Source organism: Plecotus auritus (assembly GCF_963455305.1).
Source record: "Plecotus auritus genome assembly, chromosome: 9".
Classification (NCBI taxonomy): domain Eukaryota; kingdom Metazoa; phylum Chordata; class Mammalia; order Chiroptera; family Vespertilionidae; genus Plecotus; species Plecotus auritus.
Genome location: NC_137783.1, coordinates 81,487,028 through 81,501,571, shown reverse-complemented (window position 1 = coordinate 81,501,571; position 14,544 = coordinate 81,487,028). Strand labels below are relative to the sequence as shown.

The following is a 14,544-nucleotide window of genomic DNA, read 5'->3' as shown; positions in this document are numbered from 1 at the left end:
GAGGAGCATGGGCTCTCAAGCCTATGCCATGCTCCACCACCCAGAATCAGAGTCAAGAAGCAGAGCCCACATAACATCTGGCTGTGAAAATCAACAGGGATTCTGTCAACAGGGAGAGACAGGAGTCAGCTAGAAACCCAGGTGCCCTATTAAAGGGCCAGGGCACAAAATCTTTCTCAGCCACACCCCCTGGGCTCCAGTGGAGGAAGCGCAGCTCGAAGTGAACTAGACTCATGTTTGGAGAAAATGAGTAGTGTGGCTTCGAGGATAGAGCTAAAGGGACAATGACCAGGATCCCTGTATTGCAGTTCTCAACCTTTCTAATGCCGCGACCCTTTAATACAGTTCCTCATGTTGTGGTGACCCCCAACCATAAAATTATTTTCGTTGCTACTTCATAACTGTAATTTTGCTACTGTTATAAATCATTATGTAAATATCTGTGTTTTCCGATGGTCTTAGGTGACCCTGCTAGCAGTTCTCAACCTGTTTGTCATGACCCACAGGTTGAGAACCACTGCTGTAGAACCTAAGACTACCGGAAAACACAGATATTTACATTACGATTCATTAACAGTAGCAAAATTACAGTTATGAAGTAGCAACGAAAATAATTTTATGGTTGGGGGTCACCACAACATGAAGAACTGTATTAAAAGGTTGCGGCATTAGGAAGGTTGAGAACCACTGCTGTATTGAGTGCCTCGCCCATAGACACCATCTTTCTTGGGTAAAGCACTCCCCTCCACATAGTATCACCCTCTCAATTCCTAGTGGTCCTGCCCTTCCGTGTTCATGCTCTGGAGAGAAGTCAGCTGCCTATGAACGTGGTACAGAGGTCCAGGAGGACCCCAGATGTCAGACTGAATTGTGTGGCTCTAGAGCAGGGCCAATTTGCCCTCACAAGCCTAACTGGTACAGAGCTCTCTCTTCACACGGCTAAATCTAAACTCTGCTGGCCTCACCCTGAAGACCCACACAAGGGATATTCCTAGAGCTCCTAGCTTAGTGATCAAGGAGATTGTGGCACTGGGTCCCACAGAACACCTACTACATGAGGCCACCCTACTGAGACTGAAAGCAGAAAACGCCCCCCAAAAAGAACAGGATAAATCTTCATAAAAAGAAGTAAATGAAATGAAAGCAAGCAATCTTCCAGATCTAGAGTTCAAAAAGAATGGCTATAAGGATGCTGAGAGAACTTAGTGAGAACTTCTACAGCATAAAAAAGGACATAAAAACCAATTTTTAAAAAAACCATCAGAAATGAATACAATATCTGAAATGAAGAATACTCTAGAGGGAATCAACATTGGGTTAGTTTGAAGCAGAGGATCGAATCAGTGATTTGAAAGACAAGGTAGCAGGAAACAGCCAATCAGAGCAGCAAAAGGAAAAAATAAATTTTTTAAATGAGGATATTTAAGGGACATTTGAGACAATATGAAGCATAACAACATCCACATCACAGAAGACCAGAAGGAGAAGAGAGAGCAAGGTATTGAGAACCTATTTGAAGAACTAATGGCTGAAAATTTCCCTAATCTGGTGAGGGGAAAACACAAATCCAGAAATCACAGAGTCCCAAACAAGATGAAACTCAAAGAGATACATCATAATTAAAATGCCAAAGATTAAAAACAGAATCTTAAAAGCAGCAAGGGAGAGACAGTTGGCTACGTACAAGACAGCTCCTATAAGACTGTCAGCTGATTTTTCAACAGAAACATTTCAGGCCAGAATTGGCACAAAATATTTAAAGTGATGAAAAACTAGAACCTACAACCAAGACAATTCTACCCAGCAAGGCTATCATTTAAAGTTGAAAGAGAAATAAAGAGCTTCTCAGACAAGAAAAAGCTAAAGGGGTTCATTACCACCAACCAGTACAAGAAATGTTAAAAGGACTTCTTTAAGGAGAAAGAAAAGAAAAGAACATAGTTATGAAGAATACAATAGCAATAAATACATACCTAACAATAATCACTTTAAATGTAAAAGGCTTAAATACTCCAATCAAAAAACACAGGGTACCTGAATGGGTAAGAAAATAAGACCCATCTATATGCTGTCTATAAGAAAACCACAGCAATTGATAGATCTTCAAAATAAATTCACAAGAAAACAACAGCCTTAAATGACACACTAAACCAGATGGATTTAATTGATATTTTCACAGCATTTACCCGAAAGCAGTAGAATATAGACTCTTTAAGTACACATGGAACATTTGAGGGTAGACCACATGTTAGGACATAAAAGTCTCAATAAATTTAAGAATATTGAAATGATATCAAGCATCTTCTCTGACCATCATGGTATGAAGCTAGAAATCAAACGAAAAAAACAAAACTGAAAACACACAAACACATGGAGGTTAAATAACAGGTTTCTAAACAATGAATGGGTTAACAATGAGATCAAGGGAGAAATCAAAAGATACCTTGAGACAAATGAAAATGGGAATACAACAATCCAAAATATATGGGACACAGTGAAAGCAGTCAAAAGAGGGCAATTCATATCATTACAGGCCTACCTGTAATGTTATGCAAGAAAAAAATCTCAAACAATATAACCTTACACCTAAAGGAAAGAAAAACAACAACGAACAAAACCCAAAGTAAGGACAAGAAATGAAATAGTAAAGACCAGAGTATAAATAAATGAAATAAAGTTAAAAAAAATACAAAAGATTAATGAAACCAATAGATAGTTCTTTGAAAAGCTAAACAAGATTGATAAATGTTATAACAGACTCATCAAAAAAGAGAGAGAGGACCCAAATAAAAATCAAATGAAAGAGGAGAAGTAACAACTGACATCACTGAAATACAAAGGGTTATAAGAAAATATTACAGCCCTCGCTGGCGTGGCTCAATTTGGTTGGGTGTCATCCCATGAACCAAAAGGCTGCCAGTTTGATTCTCCATCAGGGCACATGCCCAGGTGGCAGGCTCAATGGTGGTTAGGGGCATGCAGGAGGCAACTGATTGATGTTTCACTCTCACAGTGATATAGCATGCTCTCTTGCTCTCTCTTCCTCTTCCTCCCTCTTTAAAAAAAAAATCAGTAAACGATATTTTATTTAAAAAGAAGATATTATGAACAACTATATGCTAACACCTTAGGTAATCTGGAAGATATAAATAAATTCCTAGAAACTACCTTCCAAAACTGAATCAAGAAGAAACAGAACATCTAAACAGACTGATTACAACTAATGAAACTAAAGCTGTAATAATAATTTTTAAAAAAACAACTCTCAAACAAAATCCAGGATCAGATGGCTTTATAGGTGAATTTTATCAAACATTTAAAGAAGAACTAAAACATATCTTTCTCAAAAAATTCAAGAGGAGCGAAGATTCCCAAGCTCATTTTATGAGGCCAGCATTATCCTAATTCCAAAAACAGATAAAGTTGCTACAAAGAAAATTATGGCCAATAACCCTGATGAACACAGTTGCAAAAATCCTTTACAAAATATTAGCAAACTGAATCCAGCAATACATTAAAAAGATCATACACCATAACCAAGTGGGATTTATTCCTGGGATGCAGGTTGGTACAATAGCCACAAAGCAATTAATGTGACACACCACAGAAACAAAATGAAGGATAAAAATCATATGATCATTTCAATAGATGCAGACAAAAGCAATATAATCCAACACCCATTTATGATAAACACTCTCAGCAAAGTGGGAAAAGGAACATACCTCAACATAATAAAGGCCATATATGACACTCACTGCCAACATCATACTGAATGGGTAAAATCTAAAAGTTTTTACCTTAAGATTAAGAACAAGACAGAGCCTGGCCAGCATGGCTCAGTGGTTGAGCATCAACCTATGAACCAGGAGGTCATGGTTCAATTCCCGGTCAGGGCGCATGCCCGAGTTGTGGGCTTGATCCCCAGTGTGGGGTGTGCAGGAGGCAGCTGATCTATGTTCTCTCTCATCATTGATGTTTCTATCTCTTTTTCCCTCCCTTCCTCTCTGAAATCAATAAAAATATACTTTTTTAAAAAGAACAAGACAGACATTCTAGTTTCACCATTCTTATTCAACACCAGTGCATGAATTTGTGCAACTTGAAAGAACTGTAGGCCGTGAGGCTGCAGTGGGCACAGGGGCAGGTCTCGGCCCATCCTCCACACCCCCCAGGTCCCTCCCACCGCAGCCCCCAGTACCTTGCCTGCCGGCAGCCCTGCTCCCACTGCCGCTTCTCCCATGCGCTATGGCACCGGCCCCGCTCGCACCCACTGTCAGTGCGGAGTGATTGGGGCCGGCGCCAGCAGCGGGTGCAAGTGGAGCCAGCGCTGTCACTGGGTGCGAGTGGTGGCTGCTGCCCCGATTGCCCCTCAGGAGCAGGGGGAGGTGGAGAAGCCCTCAGTGGTGATCAGGGCCAGCAGCCGCCGCTCACACCCACTGACGGTGCCAAGCGATTGGCGCTGGCGCCAAGTGCTGGCAGTGGGCGCGAGTGGCAGCTCCAGTGCCGGCAGCGGGTATGAGCGGGGCCAGCACCAGCAGCAGGTGCGATGCCGTGCAGGACCACGGCGCACAGGAGCAAAGGATTTTCAGTAACCACCAGAGGCTCACCCCAATGACAGCAACTGGCGCCCCGCCTTGGTCTGACACCCCCTGCCCACCTGCTCCACCAACCCACCGCAGCCGACACCTGCTATGTTCTGTGCTCTGCTGCCAATGCCCACCATGATCCGCGCACGCCCCCTGGTGGTCAGTGCATGTCATAGCAACCAGTTGTTTGGCTGTTCCGCCGTTCGGTCTATTTGCATATTAGGGTTTTATATAGAGAGATAGTACTGGAAGTTTTAGTCATAGCAATCAGACAAGAAGAAGAAATATAAAGCATCCAAATTGGAAAGGAAGAAGAAAAACGGTCATTATTTGCAGATGACATGATAGTGTGTATAGAGAATCCTAAAGATTACATAAAAAAACTATTAGAACTGATAAATGAATTCAGTAAAGTAGCAGGATACAAAATAAATGTCCAGGAATCAGAGGCACTTTTATATACCAATAATGAACTATCAGAAAGGAAACTTAGAAAAACAATCCCATTTATAATTGCATAAAAATAAAATAGTAAAAGCAAAAGAATAAAAAAGAAAATTTTTAAGTAAAATACCTAGGAATTAAGTTATTCAAGGAGGTCAAAGAACTGAACTTGGAAAATGATAACACACTGAAGAAAGAAATTGAAGAAGATACAAATAAATGGAAGCATTACACCATGTTTATGGATAGGAAAAATTAACATCATTAAAATGTCCATACTAATTTCTGACGGTTTCAACCTCCCCACAACAATATGCTTCTCATGATGGATCTCCTTCATCCCTCTCCAGAAGAAACATAAGAACACATGCCCAGTGCAGACCCCAATTCCTACTTCATGGATGTGACATGCCCAGAATGCTATAAAATCGCCACCATCTTTAGCCATGCAGAAACAGTCCTCTGTGAGCCTCCAGGAGGAAAAGCAAGGCTTATAGATGATATTCCTTCAGAAGGAAGCAGCACTAAAAGCACCTCAAATCAAAATGAACACATTTGGCCTAGCCGGCGTGGTTCAGTGGTTGAGCATCAACCTATGAACCAGGAGGCATGGTTTGATTCCCAGTCAAGGCACATGCCCGGGTTGCGGGCTCAGTCCCCAGTGTAAGGCATGCAGGAGGTAGCCAATCAATGATTCTCTCCCATCATTTATGTTCCTATCTTTCCCTCTCCCTTCCTCTCTGAAATTAATAAAAATATATTTTAAGAAGAAACATTTGGACAACAGCAAAACAAAAAACAAACATTTCCATACTACCCAAAACAATCTATCAATTGAATATAATTCCTATAAAAATACTAATGGCATATTTCACACAAATAAAAGAAATAATCCGAAAATGTATATGGACCCACAAAAGACCCAAACAGCCACAGCAATCTTAGGAAAGAACAAAATTGGAGGCATCATGCTACCTGACATTAAACTATACTACAAGGCCAAAGTAATCAAAACAGCATAGTACTAGCATAAAAACAGGCCAAAAACTGAATGGAACAGAACAGAGACCCTAGAAATAAACTCATGCCTAAATGGTCATTTAGTATTGAAAAATGAGCCAAGGGCATACAATGGGGTAAGGACAGTCCATTCAATAAACGGTATTGGGAAAATTGGACAGATAGATGCAAAAAAATGAAAGTAGACCACCTTCTTATACCATACACAAGAATAAACTCAAAATGGGTAAAAAGATTTAAATGTAAGATTCAAAACCATAAAACTCCTACCGTGTTTCCCCGAAAATAAAACATCCTCCGAAAATAAGACCTACTTTACAGGTTTCCTTCTGAGTGAAATATAAGGCATCTCCCGAAAATAAGGCCCCCAGGCTCTGTCTCAGAATGAAAATTAATTTACCGTCAACTGGTCGCTAGGGCCGCCCCGACTGGCGTCTAGCAACCAGTGACGTTACGCGGAGTCCTGATGTCACTGCTGTGTGGAGGAGGAGCGGAGGTCGGAGTGAACGGTGAGCGCGGGGCGGGAGAGAGGAGGAGACTACACGCAGATGCGTGTAGAATAACAGGAGGATTAGAGCGGACGGGAGGCGGCAAAGGTGGTGAGTGCTGGTCTGTATCTGGTGACACTACCTGATGCTCGCGGCCGCCTTCATGATGACTGAAGGTTCTCAGTCTGTGGCAGACCCTGCTCCAGCCCAGATCCAGGCCCCAGCAAGCCCAGTGACAGTCCCCAGGCAGGCCCCAGGGGGGAAATGTCTGATAAAGGGGTAGGGGGGATACTGGTGAAGGTGTTCAGTGGCACAGGGGTGGGGGGAGGGGGATCACTTAAAATGACACAGGAGGATCAGAGGGGGCAATCAAAATGACACAGGAGGATCAAAAGGGGTTACTAAAATGGTAATCCCCCCTCTGATTCTCCTGTGCCATTTTGATTCCCCCCTCTAATCCCCCGTGTCATTTTGAGTGATCCCCCTCCCCCCACCTTGATACCCCAATTCCTTTTTTTTACCCCTAGAAATGAGCGCAAAAAGAAAAAGCTACTCCGTGGAGTACAAGAAAGGAATCGTGGAAGACTCTTGGGGCCAAAATCTTACTGCTTTCTGCAAAGAGAAGATGTTGAGTATCCGATTGGTCCGAAAATGGCGAGCAGAGTATGGTAACCTCATTGAACAAGTGGACAAGGGAAATGCTAAAAAGCGCAAGTGTGGATCAGGTCGGCAACCATTATTTTCCGAGCTGGAAGACCTGATCTGTGAATGGGTTGTTGACAGGAGAGCAAAGGCTTTGGTTGTGAATAGGGCTCAGATTCAAGAATTTGCCCTTGCAATGGCACCACAGTTTGACATAGCCCCCTGAAGACTTCAAAGCATCACAACACTGGCTGGATAATTTCCTTCAGCGAAGTGAACTGTCTTTAAGAAGATCCACAACATTGTTTAGGTTGGAAAACACTCAAGTTATTAAGCGAGCACTTGCATTCAAGTCCTTTATTGATGATGCTGACTTCTCTAAATACAATCTTTCCAACATGATTGCTATGGATGAAACTGCAGTGTTTATGGGCCAATCATCTCAAACAACAATTGAACAGCGGGGTGCCTCCTTAGCGTACATTCCCTCCACTGCTTACGAAAGTGCACGTGTTTCCTGTATTTTGGCAATTCGTCTGGATGGCACTAAAATCCCACCTTTAATCATTTCTAAGGGCAAGAAGGAAAAGATTGAACATGTTTTGGGCGTTTTTATTCTTGAAACTGAAAAAGCCTGGGCCACACAAGCAGTTATAAAAAAGTGGGTCGATTTAATGCTGCCGCTTGTTATGCGAGGGAGCCAAAGAGGTCTGCTAGTCTGGGATGCAGCCAGCACTCACCGCGCTAAAGACATGAAGACATTTCTTCACGAAAGAAAAATAGATCAGATAATGATTCCCGCAGGAATGACGGCCTATCTCCAGACTCTTGATATTGCAATAAACAAGCCATTCAAAGACAATTTGCGCATGGAAATTAATGACTACATTGAAAATAGAATGGAGAGAAATCAGCGTGGAAACTTTGTGAAACCTAAACTGCAAGAAGTTGTGACTTATGTGAAGAACTGCAAGAAGTTGTGACTTGGGTGAAGAATTCATGGGAGAAAATCACTGACAGTTGCATTGCAAATGCACTGCGAGCAGGCTACCTTGACAAGAAGTACTCATTTAAAGACAGTGCTATTGCTAAACATGAGAGATTTGGTCCACTGATTCTGAAAGAAATGGAGTCACAAGAAATTCACCAGGAAATTCAGGAATTGGATTGTTATGATGATGTTCCAGAATATGATGACATGATTGTCACTGAATAAATGAGTAAATTCTTGATACTGTAGGATTCACAGTTTGTCTGGTTTGTGTTGACAACTACCGTACTACTGTACCGTATATAGGTAATAAATTTCCTTTATTTTCATTTAACAATAAATGTGTACCGTATTCTTCTTCATGGAAAAATAAGACATCCCCTGAAAATAAGACCTAGTGTGTCTTTGGGGCAAAAATTAATATAAGACACTGTCTTATTTTCGGGGAAACAGGGTAGAAGAAAACATAGTAAAACCTCAGACATTTCTCATAGCAATGTTTTTTTCTGATATATCTCCTCAGACATGAGTTATCACTTTACATGTAGTAATTCTGATGATAGTCAGAATGGCTATCATCAATAAATCCACAATGACCATAGTTGCAAACCCTCATTCACTGTTGGTGGGAATGCAGATTTGCACAGCCACTGAGGATCCTCCATACTGTGGAAAACATGAGGATCCTCAAAAAAAAAATAAAAATGTAACTACCTTATAACCCAGTGATTTCACTTCTGGGAACATATCTGAAGAAACCCAAAACACTAATTTGAAAGAATATATGCACCACCACCACCCCCTGCCGTGTTCATTGCAGCACTATTTTACAATAGTCAAGATATGGAAGCAACCCAAGTGCACATCGATAAACAAGTGGATAAAAGGCTGGGGTATGTATGTTCAATGGAATATTACTTGGCCATTAAAAAGAAAGAAACCTTACCATTTGTGACAGCATGGGTGGACCCAGAGAGTATTATGCTAAGTAAAATAAGTTAGTCAAAGTCAAATACCATATGATTTCACTTATATGTAGAATCTAAAGAACAATATGAAACAAACAAAAGAGAAATAGATTCATAGATACAGAAAACAGATTGATGGCTACCAGAGGGGAGGGGGCTTGGGTGACTGGGTAAAAAGAGTGAAGCGACTGAGAAGTACAGATTGGAAGTTACAAAATACTCACGGGGATGTGAAGTACAGCATAGGAAATATAGTCACTAATACTGTGATAACTATGTATGGTGCCAGGTGGCTACTAGAAATATCTGGGAAACACTTTGTAAAGTATGTGATTATCTAACCTCTATGCTGTACACCTAAAAATAACGCAAAGTCATATTGAATGTAAACTAACTGAACAAAGAAACAATTTTTTAAAAGATATTTTTATTGATTCCAGAGAGGAAGGGAGAGAGAGATAGAAACATCAATGATGTGCCCTAACCGGTTTGGCTCAGTGGATAGAGCGTCGGCCTGCGGACTCAAGGGTCCCAGGTTCAGTTCCAGTCAAGGGCATGTATCTTGGTTGCGGGCACATGCCCAATGTGGAGTGTGCAGGAGGCAGCTGATCGATGTTTCTAACTCTCTATCCCTCTCCCTTCCTCTCTGAAAAATAACAATAAAATATATTTAAAAAAAAAAAAGAAACATCAATGATGAGAGAGAATCATGGATCGGCTGCCTCCTGCACACCCACACTGGGGATGGAGCCTGCAACCCGGGCATGTGCCCTGACCGGGAATCGAACTCCTGACCTCCTGGTTCATAGGTCGATGCTCAACCCCTGAGCCACACCGGCCGGGCAAGAAACAATTTTTTAAAAAAGGAGTCAGATATTGTTAAGAATGCCAGAGCCCTGGCCAGTGTGGCTCAGTTGGTTGGGTGTTATCCCATGCACCAGGAAGTTGCTGTTCAATTCCCACTTAGAGTACATGCCCAGGGTTGTGGGCTCCATCCGGGGTAGGGGTCATGCAGGAGGCAGCTGATCAATGTTTATCTCTCACATCAATGTTTCTCTCTCTCCCCACCCTCTTTCTCTCACTTCCTAGCTAAAAATCAATTAAAAATCTTTTTTTTTTAAATGCCAGGAATCTTTCATATAAGAACATCTTCTGAAATTCCTACCTTTCCACCCTTCTTTTTAAACTGCTAAAATTTAATGTCTTCTAAAAGACTAGAAATAATCTGTTTGCAGAACTAATCCTATTATTTCCTCCATTGAGATGGTCCTCATCAACAGAGGATCTGCTTGATAATCTGACATGCAGCCTTTCCTCTCACCCAGGTGTCCTCCACACACACCTGAGTGTTTTGGCTAGAATGTTATGTCTGATCATCCTACTCCTTTAAGGGACTCCAGCATGGCACGTTACCAAGGCCGTGTGCAATCTGACTCTCCCTCTCCAGTCTCATGCCTGGACCTGCACTTCAGGTCACACAGAACTGTTGAAAGGTCTTCAAAGACACCAGGATCATTCACAAACACCTCTGCACTCTGAAGCATGTAAAAACACGTACATTTCTTTTAAAACTAATCAAAATGGCCACTTCATGCTTTGCTTGACCATGTATTTCTAGCCTTTCTTAGAACAGTTTCCCTTCCTTGTTTTGTGTTTTCCGTTTATTGTATATAGCTTTTTTTTTAAATATATTTTTATTGATTTTTTACAGAGAGGAAGAGAGAGGGATAGAAAGTTAGAAACATCGATGAGAGAGAGACATCTATCAGCTGCCTCCTGCACACCTCCCACTGGGGATGTGCCCGCAACCCAGGTACATGCCCTTGACCGGAATCGAACCTGGGACCCTTCAGTCCACAGGCCGACGCTCTATCCACTGAGCCAAACCGGTTAGGGCTGTATATAGCTTTTATTAGTACGATTACAATGTATTGTAGCTATAGTTATACATCGAATCTTCTCACTAACCTAAGCTCCTCTGAGTCCAAAAAACCTGTCATATCTAGCTTCATGCCTGGCATATATAGTAGAAGTTTAATAAATATTAATCAATTAACCTGTTATTACAAATCAACAATTTACATTAAAGGGCTAATTAAAGCAAACATTATTTTCTCACAGCCTTTAATCAGGAATAAGGAGAAACAAGTTATACACCAAAGAACTAAATACTTCACCTATTTTGAAATAGAAGATTTTCAATTAGTTCAGTTATCCTGAAATACTGAATATTTTCTAGGGATGATGGCAGTAAGAGACAGAAAATAAAGTATCCATCATTCTTCAATATAAAATAAAATCCATCATAAAGATATAGTGCATATATATAATGGAATATTACTAGGCCATAAAAAAGAAATATTATCATTTGTAACATGGATAGACCTAGAGGGTATTATGCTAAGTGAAGTAAGTCAGACAAAGACAAATACCATATGATTTCATTTATATGTGGAATCTAAAGAACAAAATAAATAAACAAACAAAACAGAAATAGACACAGATGCAGAGAACAAACTGATGATTGCCACATGGGAAGGAATTTGGGGGCTAGGTGAAAAAGGTGACAGGACTAAGGAGTATGAGCTGGTAGTTACAGAACAGTGACAGGGATATAAAGTACAGCATAAGGAATATAATCAATAATATTGTAATAACTATGTATGGTGCCAGATGGGTACTAGACTTATTGCGGGGGGGGGGGGGGGAGATAACTTTGTAAATTATATAAATGTCTAACCATTATACATGCACCTGAAATAACTATAAAGTAATATTGAATGTCAACTATAATTGAAAAGGAAATAAAATAAACTTGATCATTTTCCAAAATCATAGATAATTACTCAAAATAAGGCAATTCCTAATATTCCTATAAATCAGAACATTTTATACATGCATAAATGAGTTAAATAAACTAACTGAAGGCATTTTAATGTAGTACAAATAGCATTTGGTACAGAACCACAAAAACTCAACTGAGATAAAACTCTTTCATTTTAAGTTTAGTAACATCTAAACAACCTCATGACCATTTTTCATCTACTGGTTTCACAAGTGTTTGGTAATACGCAATGTTAGTGTTAACTTATATGTAGGCAAACAAACTCTCACAACCTTTGGAAACTGTAACTGGTTCAACTTTTATGGAAAGCATTTGAAAATATCAAAATTTTAACATCTTCTGATTCAAAAATTTTCCTCTTAGGAATTTTTCCAACCGATTTGCACATGACAATTTTTTAATGTTTTATTGACCAATTTCCCGTGAATGCTCAGCTAATGTGAGACAGATGTAGAATTTGGAATTAATCCGGCTCTAGATTTTGTTTTTAACCACTACATTATACTGCCTCCATGGAGGTGATTCAAGTATGTAAAAGTCACAGAGATATATGTATAGGGATACTCACTGCTTTATTTAAAATAGTGAAGAACTACCCTGGCCGGTGTGGCTCAGTTGGTTGGAGCTTAGTCCCATACACCAAAAGGTCATGGGTTCGATTTCTGGTCAGAGCACATACCCACGTTGCCAGTTCGATCCCCAGTCGGGTGCATACAGGAGGCAACCAATCGATATTTCTCTCACATTGATGTTTCTCTCTCTCCCTCTCCTTTCCTCTCTCTCTAAAATCAATAAAAACATTAAATAAGTAAAGTAAAATAGTGAAGAACTGGAGACTGCCTGTGTTCATTCAATAAGGACCCATAAAATAAATTATAGTTGTTCAGTTCAATAGAATACTATCTTATGTGCTGATATAGAAAGATCTCCAAGACATTCAGTGGGGCACAGAGTTTAAACAACTTGCCCAAAGTTCTCTGCTCTTAAGTGTCAGAATACACAAGTGGTAAACAAGTCAGACACTCAGAGAGGGGCGAGTACATTTTATACTTTTCTATATCGTCAGGTTTTAGCATGTGCACATAAAACTTATGAAGTCGCCCTGACTGGTTTGGCTCAGTGGATAGAGCATCGGCCTGCAGACTGAAGGGTCCCAGGTTCGATTCCACTCAAGGGCATGTACCTTGATTGCGGGCACATCCCCATTAGGGGGTGTGCAGGAGGCAGCTGATCGATGTTTCTCTCTCATCGATGTTTCTAACTCTCTATCCCTCTCCCTTCCTCTCTGTAAAAAAATCAATAAAAATATATTAAAAAAAAAACAACTTATGAAGTCTCTGATACATTAGCTCAGATATCACTATATTTTTTCTCTTTGGCTTGCCTTACAATTGGAAACAAAGCAAAGGAGGAACATCATCAAGGGCACACAGAATTGTGGGTCTTGTATATGTAAGAAACAATCTGCAAACATATCAATTGATTTTTATCCTGGTGTGTTATGCCCTGATCAGCTGGAATGCACCAAGCAGGGACAGAGACATCCATTTTCTATTTCCAACCCTCTAACTTTGTGTCTGTGGTATCTCAATCTCACTTCCCTCAAGTGAAAAAAGAAGGGCTAGATCTAATGAAGTCTTATTTCTATGGGTTTAGGTCTAGTCGCCCCACACCACAGCATATACTGCTATCTCTTGCTTGATCCCAAGTAAAGAGAAGATCTGAACCAGAGGCCAAAAGAAAACCTGTACAATTTTAACAACTGAACCTGGGCACACAGGAACTACAAATCAGTCAGCAATTCTTGGGTCAATCAACTACTTGATTCCCAGGGTCAGCACCTTCTTCCCATGTATGATGAAATCCCTTACTCTGGTAAATATAAAATTTATGATGTTTGAAATTACCAAGAATCTTAGAGAAAGACTCTAAGGGTCATCTGAAGACTAAAATATCTTGGCTGAAAACTACTTTTTAATACAAGACACTTCAGTATCATTTTGACCTCTATTTTAAAAATCTTTTTTTTTTTTTTTAACATATTTTATTGGTTTTTTACAGAGAAGAAGGGAGAGGGATAGAGAGTTAGAAACATTGATGAGAGAGAAACATCGATCAGCTGCCTCCTGCACACCTCCTACTGGGGATGTGCCCGCAACCAAGGTACGTGCCCTTGACCGGAATCGAACCTGGGACCTTTCAGTCCGCAGGCTGACGCTCTATCCATTGAGCCAAACCGGTTTCGGCTTGACCTCTATTTTAAAGGGAATTAGCACATTAGACATTCCTGAGTGTCTGAAACAACACAGCAACTATACTTAGGAGCACTTCTAAAGCATGAATGTGCTTAGATTTTTGGTGTCTTTTAGCGCTGTGTATTATTTTAATTATAACATAGAAATAAGGTCCTTCTTACCTGATGTCCACACATAAGATTCTGAGAGGCCATCATGATGGCTTTCATTCCTGAGGCACAAACTTTGTTTATAGTGGTGCATGGAGTAGAAATAGGTAAGCCTAAAACCAATACAGACAAGTCATAATTTTGAAAAACAAAGAT

General features: G+C 40.4%; 1 protein-coding gene across 3 annotated transcripts in view; it reads right to left on the bottom strand.

Moving 5' to 3' along the window:
- Positions 1-14,544, bottom strand: part of ACAT1 (acetyl-CoA acetyltransferase 1) — a 37,103-nt gene that overhangs the window by 11,390 nt on the left and 11,169 nt on the right. For all 3 annotated transcript variants that reach the window (XM_080687022.1, XM_080687023.1, XM_080687024.1), the window contains exon 5: positions 14,401-14,501. In XM_080687022.1, the coding sequence (XP_080543148.1) occupies positions 14,401-14,501 (101 nt within the window). The remainder of the gene's footprint in view (positions 1-14,400; positions 14,502-14,544) is intronic.